The following is a 10189-nucleotide window of genomic DNA, read 5'->3' as shown; positions in this document are numbered from 1 at the left end:
GAAGAGGCAAAAGTCAAAAATAGAAAAGAGAGATTTAGTGTTGATCCAGACATGAGTCTAGTAACCTCTTTTTCACAAAGATAGCAGGGGAGATTAGCAAGTGTAGAAATGAAAAATAATAAAGTTAAATCTTCAATGTTAACAGAGTTCTTATAAAGCAAGCTAACTAAAGGCAACAACAACATAAAAGGTGGCAAATGGCTTAATACCAAGAATTAGACCCCATCTCCCAGTGACTCAGCTCCTTCCTACTGGTTCCTACTCAGCCTTCCCAGGAATACTCCATTCTTCCACTTACTCCTTTACCTTCCATTCCCAACTTGCACTTCCTCAGGGGGCTCTTTGTAGGAAAACAATAGGGTTTAGTACTTCACACTAAGTGGTGAATTGTTGATAGGCTTAATCCCTCTTGTGCATTTCGCACAAAATTTGGAATTCACTATAAGGAATGGCCCCTCAAACTACATTTCTCCCTCTCCCAGAGAACAGGGTGTTGGGCAGAAAAGGAGCAGGAGATTAAGAAGTACAAACTTCCAGTTATAATGTAAGTCATGGGGATATACTGTAAAGCATAGGGAATAAAGTTAGTAATAATCATAATCACTATCTATGGTGACAAATGGTTACTAGGCTTATTGTGGTGATCACTTTGTAAGGTAAGTTAATGTTGAATCACTATGTTGTACACCTGAAGCTAATATTATATTGTATGTCAACTATAATTAAAAAAATAAAGTTGAATGATAGCTTTAGGTCATTCCACTCCAATAAAACTATTATAAAATTTAAAAGAAAAGAACAGGGAACTGAGAAGTCCGGGAAGTTCAGAAAGGCAGTGTGCAGGTGTTCCTCTCAACTCTTCGTTGTTCTCTAAAGCAACTTTATCATTGAGCAGAAGAAACTGTGATGGGCTGTCCTTGCAGACTCAGCAGCACCCCCACCTTCCCCTTGGAAGGGGAAATACACAATGTTCTAAAATCCCTTGCCAGCAGTCCCAGTTATGATTCCCCAGCAAGAGGCACCTGCCTGATGTTTGCCAGGTGGGAGAGAAGCAGGCCCCCATTCATCCCTGGCAGGAGGGCGGAGGATCAGGTAGGTGGCCGTTTCTTGTTAGTCCCACTCTCAAATGTGAGGGGGAGCTCTTCCAGGAGAGCTCCTGCCACCCTCACTTCCTTGCTGTTAGCTTCCTGAGATCCTCTCACTCCCAATTTTCCTGAAAGCCAGTGGGGTTTTTCTTGACCTTCACTTCCCTAGCCTTTAGGATGGTTTTGGAAACGTCTGACCCCTCCCTGTTTTCTGTTTTCCCGATAGAACTCTAGCTGACATGAACACTTTTGCTGATTTGCTCATTCTCTGCTGTCCTGAAAGTGAGATAGTTTTCCCTGACCAAGAATGTAAACCAGTGATGACTCAGGATGTGTTCTAAATTTATAATAAAGCCTATTTCTTGGTCTTCCCTAATCATTTTATATACTCTTCTTGAAATCTCCTGCACCCCCTCCTTAAAAAAAATCAATGAAACAAGTGAAAGCACCATTATACTTAGTTAAATTTTTTCATTTATTAGAGCTGCTATTGTTGTTTTGGTGTCTTTCTTTATACTGGAATTGTGACAAAGGGCCATCAGTTTTACAGAAAGTGAAGAAAGGTAGGAAGGTTGCTTTAATTTTTCCCAAACCTGACCGGAGGGAAAATTCACACATCCTTCAAGTTTATGAAACAGGCGTCGAATCCTTATTAAAATGGCCAGCAGAAGAAGGTCATCCCCGTTCACGTATTGGAGAACTGGAATCTCCTCAGGTTTCATTAGCTGTTCAGCAAAGGGAAAGAGAAGGGAAGCTGAGGACCTGGAGTGGGAAGGTGCCTGTGGAACCAAGGAGGTGGGGAGGCTGGTGGCGGCACTAATTTGGGGTTGGATTCCCTCAAGTCTAATTATCTATAAACAGGGGCAGGGTGTTACTCTGACCTGGACGAGGAATGGGCTGCAATGCTGTGGAGTCTTGAGAGACTCAAGCAGGCCAGAGCAAACAGAATTTGGATACTTTCAAATGCTTGCAATTTATTCAAATAATTTGACCAGCATATACTGAGGGGAGCACAAAGATGCTGCAACCCAGTTCCTTCCCTGGGAAACACCAAGTTGGGGAGAGCACTGTGAGCGCTGGCCTGGAGGCTTGGAGGACACTGAGGGCAGCCCTCCTCAGAGGAGGGAGCACCCCAGTGGGGTTTTCAAGAAGGACTGGGATGACTACAACTCCATTCCTTCTCCTAAAGGTGCCCTTCCTCCAGGAGGCCATTCCACATTAACCTCTCTATGGCCCTTCCTTGGCCTCTGCTCTCCCCACTTCCCCACAGCCTTTGGTGATTCAGGCTGGTGTCTCTGTGCAGCTGCAGGGAAGGCGAATGGGTCTGCTCCACAGCCTTGCAGGAGGAGCTTCCAGGCTGCAGCTCCCCGGGGGCGGGGGTTCAGTGGGCAGGCTAAACAGAAGCTAAACCACTACCCTCTGCCAAATGAGTGACCACTTACCTGCAAAGGCCCCAGAACTCACAGTATTGTTCTGCATTTTCATCCCTCCCCCCATGAAATAAAAGGAAGGAAGAGAGGAAAAGAGGGAGAAAGGAGTATGAGATGGGTGAGTAACAAGAATTGATCAGTGTTTTTAACTTCCCTTCAATTCCAAGTCTCAAAGAGAACAAATCAATAATGGTTCTAGAAAATAGGAAAAACTTTCATCAGCAGAAATAACCATGAGGAATTCCTAAACATAAAAAAGCAGATGGGACCATATCCAGAGTGGTAAATGACCAACTGAAACCACTAACCCAAAACACACCCTTTCTGAGCTCCAAGTCAACAGAAATGAGAAGCAGGAGGGGCCCTGAGGTAAATGTGAGGATGTCAGTTGGGAGGTAGCCCTCGTCCTCCCCTCTGTGTTGAGCCCCACTTGGGGCTGAGAGCCTAGTTTTTGACCCCTCAGCAGCACAAACCACTTATCCACAGTTATCAGAAGCAAATTTCAGTGAGCAGAACATGCAGAAAAGCAGGGATTCTCAAACACAAAAATGAACACACACCAAGAATCAACAAACACCTGAGGAAATTCAAGGCCACGACAGAGAGGCGCCAGGTTTACCTGTCAGAGATGCTTGTATTCAAGAACACAGAATTAGGAGCCAGAGGGAGATTATATATAAATTAGAATATATATATAGCTAATATTTTCTGAAGGACTTGAGAGTATTGTTGTCAAGGAAAATAAATAACTAGAGAACCTGGAAGTTAATTCTATTTATATAAAAAAGATAGTTAACAGTTTAGAGTAACCATTAAAATAGAATGTATTAAAAGATTGATTTTGTTAGGTTGAGGAAAGCAACAAAATCCATCTCAATGCTGTTTACAAGAGACACATCCACCTCAAAACTAGGTTAAGGGAGAAACCAAGATGGCGGCATAGGTAAACACCGGAGATTGCTGCCTCGCACAACCACTTAAAAAATACAACAAAAGACTCTCCCAGGGTCACAGGTATAACATCCCTGGTAATGAAAGCTTGACCATTTTATGGAGATACTATGCAGACAAGCTTTCATTTTACTCCCTGTCCTCCGCACTCCTTAGGAATGCCTCCCGCCAATAAATGATCCTGATCATTGTTGCAATTAAAATAATTCATGGAATTATCTAAGATGGCGGCATAGGTAAACACCGGAGACTGCTGCCGCAAACAACCACTTCAAAAATACAACTAAAAGACGGAACGGACATCACCCAGAACCACAGGAAGGCTGGCTGAGGAGAGACTCTTCAACTAGAAGGAAAAATAACAGCACACCGAGGCTCAGAGGAGGCGCAGTGTGGAAAATACTCAGGTGCGGAGGTGCGCGCGCAAAGCGGGCTGGTGGCTGAGAGCGCGGTTGTCGTTTTCGGTCAGGGGGGAGTCTCAGACTCTGAGCTCCAGATACGGGCGAATCGCTGGGGACTCGGACCCAAACGGGAGAAGCGGGAGTGTCTGGCATCAGTTGGAAGGCAGCTTTCTCTCCGAGGTTTGCAGCGGTTCCTGGGGTTCTGAGAAGCAGAGCCTCTGGGAACAGGACTGAGGGCACCATAACGGCTCCCTCCGCCCGCCCTGTTGAGCCCGCCCCGCCCAAGCCCTGCGCAGAGCCATTTGCCGGATCGCCTCAGGCAAAGGCTAGATTAGCACCTCCCCAGAGGACAGAAGTTTTCCGCGGCAGACACAGCTGATTCACACAGCCAGTCGGCCTGGTGGTCAAATCCCTCTAGTATTAACTACAACAATCAAGGCTCAACTAGAACAAGACTGCGCACAAAGACCACTAGGGGGTGCACCAAGAAAGCATAAAAAATGCGGAGACAAAAAAACATGACAGAAATGGAGGATATAGAGCTAAAAAACGCAATTTTGAGGGCTTGCAATAAACTTTTGGAGAGCTTCACGAAAACTAATGAGACCCTCGATGCTATGATAAAGAAACAACTAGAAATTAAGCATACATGGTCTGAAATAAAGAATATTACACCCAATAGCAGACCAGAGGAGCGCAAGAATCAAGTCAAAGATCTGAAATGCGAAGAAGCGAGAAACACCCAACCGGAAAAGCAAAATGAAAAAAGAATCCGAAAATACGAAGATAGTGTAAGGAGCCTCTGGGACAGCTTCAAGCGTACCAACATCCGAATTATAGGGGTGCCAGAAGAAGAGAGAGAGCAAGATATTGAAAACCTATTTGAAGAAATAATGACAGAAAACTTCCCCTACCTGGTGAAAGAAATAGACTTACAAGTCCAGGAAGCGCAGAGAACCCCAAACAAAAGGAATCCAAAGAGGACCACACCAAGACACATCATAATTAAAATGCCAAGAGCAAAAGACAAAGAGAGAATCTTAAAAGCAGCAAGAGAAAAAAAGTCAGTTACCTATAAGGGAGTACCCATACGACTGTCAGCTGATTTCTCAACAGAAACTTTGCAGGCCAGAAGGGAGTGGCAAGAAATATTCAAAGTGATGAATAGCAAGAACCTACAACCAAGATTACTTTATCCAGCAAAGCTATCATTCAGAATTGAAGGTCAGATAAAGAGCTTCACAGATAAGGAAAAGCTAAAGGAGTTCATCACCACCAAACCAGTATTATATGAAATGCTGAAAGGTATCCTTTAAGAAGAGGAAGAAGAAGAAAAAGGTAAAGATACAAATTATGAACAACAAATACACATCTATCAACAAGTGAATCTAAAAATCAAGTGAATAAATAATCTGATGAACAGTATGATCTGGTGATTATAATAGAACCAGGGGCATAGAAAGGGAGTGCACTGACTATTCTTGGGGGGGAAAGGGGTGTGGGGGGTGTGGGAAGAGATTGGACAATAATCATGCACCTATGGATGAGGACAGTGGGTGGGGAGTGAGGGTGGAGGGTGGGGTCGGAACTGGGTGGAGGGGAGTTATGGGGGGAAAAAGAGGAACCAATGTCATAATCTGAACAGTAAAGATTTAATTAAAAAAAACTCGGTTAAAAGGTTTAAAGTCTAAGGATGAAAACAATGCACCAAGCAGATGCTAACTAAAGAAAGCAGGTGTAGCAATTTAACATCAGATGGAATAGTGTTTAAGCCAAAGACCACTTAAAGAGAAATTCTGAATAATACACTTTGATCTTAAAATATTTGTCAAAAAAGCCCCCTCCAACACCCCTCACTGATACACTGAGTCACATAATGGGCATAGCTGAAGAGCAAATAAGTGATGTGGAAGCTGGCACAAGGGTGAGGGGCACAACTCACCAGGAACAGTGTCAACATCTTTAATTTCATAACCATAAAGTTTCAAGATATACAAAGAAAAATTTGGTAGAAATAGTAGGAAAAATATGCCTTGGCCAGTGTGGCTCAACTGGTTGGGCATTGTTCCATGCATAAAAAGGTTGCTGGTTCAATTCCAGGTCAGGGCACATGCCTAGATTTTGGGCTCAATCCCTGGTAACATCATTGGTGGAATCATTAATGATGAGAGAGAATCATTGATTGGCTGCTTCCTGCATGCCCCCTACTGGGGATGGAGTTCACAACCTGGGCATGTGCCCTTGACTAGGATTGAACCTGGGACTCTTCAGGCCAATGTAGAGCACTACATATTAGAACTTGTGGCATAGGGCCAAAGAGGCATTCAGAGTGCCAGGGTGGAGGTGGGGATGGGGTGCTGTTGGTTAGATAGGGTGGGTCAGAAACCTGAAGGAAGTGAGACAGCAGCTATGTGCTAAATGTGGGAGCAACATTTTAGGCTGAAGGAATAGCAAGTGCAAAAGCTCTGTGGCAGGCACATGCCTGGGATTGTCTAGGAACAGCAAAAAAGAGCAGGTGAGTGAGAAGAGGGCATCTATCTATATAAAAGCCTAAGCGATCGTTACGACTGAACGACTGGAACAACCGGTCGACCAGTCGCTATGACGCTCACTGACCACCAGGGGGCAGACACTCAGTGCAGGAGCTGCCCCCTGGTAGTCAGTGTGCTCCCATAGCCAACTTCCCACAGCCCTTCCCCCTGGTTGGCCCCCCAATTGGCCCCGATGAGGGGGGCTGGCCAGTCAACCTCCTGCAGCCCCTCTCCCTGGCTGGCCTACTTCCCATGGTCCTCCCCCCCATGCTGGTTGGCCCCCCGATAGGCCTTGATTGCTGAGGAACCCCACCTGTGCATGAATTCGTGCATCGGGCCTCTAGTATTAAAACAAAAAGTCAGGTCAGGTACAGTATTTTATAGGACCTTGGCTTACTCTGAGTAAGATTAGAAGCCACTGGATAGTTTTGACCAGACTTATGTTTTCAAAGTATCACTCCAACTATTGTATTGGAATAGACTTTAGGAAGACCAGAAGCAGGGAGATTCATTAGGAGGCTACTATAATAATCGAAGCAAGAGATAGATTAGATATGAGAGGCAGACAAGAGAAATAGATTGGAGGATGTGAGAAGTCTTAGAGTCTGGACATAGGGTTTATAGGACTTGCAGATAATAGATGTGGGGCTATGAAACAGAAAGGAGGGTAACTAGTTCAAAGTCTTTGGCCTGAGTAAATGCATTGCCTTTTTTTGGAAATGGAGAAGATGGAGAGTAGAGTGAGCTTTCAAGTTTAATTTTGCTAAGTAAAGTATTTAATGTTCTCTTAGGCACCCAAATAGAGGTGCAGGTTTGGAATCAGAGATATGCAAATGTCAAGTTCATGGGAGATCCCCTTGGAGATAAAACAAAAGGGCTATCAGCATGTAGGAGATATTTAAGGACAGCAGACTCAAAGAAATCAAGAGACGCTCAAGGCAAACCCTGGAAGCCCTCAATATTTGGGGTAAAAGGAAGCAAAGACAGTCAACAAAGAAAAATGAGAAGGAAGCAAAATCAAGGGAGAGTAGTGACCTGGAAGCAATGGAAGACAAAGTTAGCAACAGTGAATTGCTGAGAGGTCACTAGATTTAGCATAAATTAACTATAGTACATAGGAAATATTATAAATACAATTTAAAAATAAAATGGACAAGTATGCCGGGAAATGCAGGCATGGAAAAACCTTTAGTACTTGTTAATTGGAAAACAAAAATGAATTGAAGCCCTAACACTATAATTGTATAGTTTAATCCAATTTTTATTTTAAAAGATGTATGAATGTATAGATCCAAGATAGCGGCTGATGGGATGGCAGGCTGCAAGATAGTGTGTGAGTGAGAGAGCAAAAGGAGAGTGTGTGGACCTGCAGGGAGTGTCTGTATTTGTGAGTGAGGGGCAGTTATATTCCACAGGACTGTTGGGGACTGGTGGACCAGACTCCCCTGGCCAGGCAGCCTCTACTACTGCTGAAATCTTTTCCAGAGCAGCCAGCTTTGCCACAGAGACTGCGCTATCTTAAAGGAGAGAGTGTCTGTGATCAGAAGCCCAGCCTTACCTTCAATTGGGGAGACCTCGGATACCTCCCGGGACTCTACAACCACAAGGCCCAGGGACCAGCTGCCTCAACTGTGAACCCACAAACACCGAGACTCCAGCCTCCCTGGCCACAGGTGCCTAAAATGTTTGTCCAGGGGGAGACAAGGTGATGGCTGAATATGCAGACAGGTCCTGCACCTTCTCACACAGCAGATAGAAGGAACAGCTGAATTGAATAACACCCACCTGGAATTAGTGAATTAAACACAGCTGGTGAGGCAATCCATGGATAGAAAGGTCAGAGATTGCCGAGAGCAGTGGTTCTCAACCTTGGCTGAACATTAGAATCACCTGGGAATCTTTGTAAAATCCTGATCTCTGGGCCTCATCCTCTGGAAATTCTGTTTCTTTGTTATGGGGTGGGGCCACAACATTAGTAACAAAGAAACAAAATTTCTGGAGGATGAGGCCCAGAAATCAGGATTTTAAAAAGATTCCCAGGTGATTCTAATGTGCAGCCAAGGTTGAGAACTACTGGCCTAGAGAGAGTCAACACAGGAGAGAGAGAGCTACATAACCAGACACCCTGAGAGGAGCGAACATGGGGAGACAAAGAAACAGCCCCCATATGAAAGAAAAGGAGAAATCACTGAAAAAGAAAGTAAACCAAATGGAGGCAAGCAATATGTCAGACAAAGAATTCAGAGCAATGGTTATAAGGACACTGAAAAGGATTGAAGACCAATTTAACAATATGTGTAAGAACCAAGAGGAAATGAAGAACCAAGAAGAAATGAAGAATGACATCACTGCAATAAAGAACACAATAGAAAGCATCAACAGTAGACTGGAAGCGGAGGACCGCATCAGTGAGCTAGAAGACAAGGTAGGAAAAAACACTCAAGCAGAGCAGCAATAGGAAAATAACTTAAAAAAGAGGAGGAGAGCCTAAGGGAACTTTGGGACAACATGAAACGAAACGACATCTGCATAATAGGGGTGCCAGAAGGAGAGGAAATGGAGCAATGATTAGAAAAACTGTTTGAAGAAATACAGTGGGGCCTTGACTTACGAGTTTAATTCGGTCCGTGATGGAGCTCGTAACTCAAATTACTCGTATGTCAAATCAAAAGTGAACGAGTGAGACACATCATGCTGGGCTGATGTTGTGGCGTTCACTGTGATGTTCGCTGTGCCAACTAGCGGTGGGGTATCTGAAGCTGGCTCGTAATCCGAATTTTAGCTCGCAACTCAAAGCAAAAAATTGGCCGAGAGACAGCTCATATCTCGAAAAACTCGTTAGTCGGGACACTCATAAGTCAAGGCCCCACTGTAATGACAGAAAATTTACCTGATATTGGAAGAAAAAACTCACACAAGTCCAAGAAGCTCACAGAGTCCCAAACAAGACGAACCCCAAAAAGCCAACACTAAGACACATTATAATTAAACACCAACGACAAAGCAAGAATCTTAAAGGCTGCCAGGGAGACACATAGTTACCTACAAGGGATCTCCCATCAGACTACCAACTGATTTCTCAACAGAAACACATCAGGCCAGAAGGGAATGGAATGAAATATACAAAGTGATGCAAAGCAAGGGTCTGAATCCAAGAATACTGTACCCAGCAAGGCTATCAATCAAAGTTGGGGGTGAAATCAGGAGCTTCACAGACAAAAAAAGACTAAGGGAGTTTATTACCACCAAACCAGCAATGCAAGAAATCCTAAAGGGTCTGCTGTAAAAAGAAGAAATAGGAAGGGAAGAAGGAACACAGGCATAAAAAAATAAAAATGGCAACAAGCAAGTACCTATCAATAATAACTTTAAATGTTAAGTGGATTAAATGCCCCAATCGAAAGATATAGGGTAACTGAGTGCATAAAAAAACATGACCCATATATCTGCTGTCTACAGAAGACCCACATCAGAACAAAAGACTCACACAGACTGATGGTGAAAGGATAAAAAAAGGTTTTCTGGTGAATGGAAATGAAAAAAAAAGCTGGGGTAGCAATACTTATACCTGACAAATTAAACCCCAAAGTGAAGGCTATAATAAGAGATAAGGAAGGCCACTTCATAGTACTACAGGGAGCAATTCAACAAGAAGATATAACTCTGGTAAACATATATGCACCCAATACAGGAGCACCCAAATACATAAAAAAAACTTCTGGAGATATCAAGGGAGTGATTGACAGCAATACAGTCATAGTAGGGGACTTTAATACCCCACTAACACCACT

At 43.8% G+C, this 10189-nt stretch overlaps 1 protein-coding gene across 1 annotated transcript in view; it reads right to left on the bottom strand.

Moving 5' to 3' along the window:
- Positions 1–1541: 1541 nt before the first annotated feature.
- ERICH6 (glutamate-rich 6) overlaps positions 1542–10189 on the bottom strand; it is an 87183-nt gene continuing 78535 nt past the window's right edge. The window contains exon 14 of the mRNA XM_005863496.2: positions 1542–1810. Within this exon, the coding sequence (XP_005863558.1) occupies positions 1547–1810 (264 nt within the window). The 3' untranslated portion in view covers positions 1542–1546. The remainder of the gene's footprint in view (positions 1811–10189) is intronic.

This window comes from Myotis brandtii, unplaced genomic scaffold (genome assembly GCF_000412655.1).
Source record: "Myotis brandtii unplaced genomic scaffold, ASM41265v1 scaffold179, whole genome shotgun sequence".
NCBI classification, from domain to species: domain Eukaryota; kingdom Metazoa; phylum Chordata; class Mammalia; order Chiroptera; family Vespertilionidae; genus Myotis; species Myotis brandtii.
This window is presented reverse-complemented; position numbering and strand designations above follow the sequence as displayed.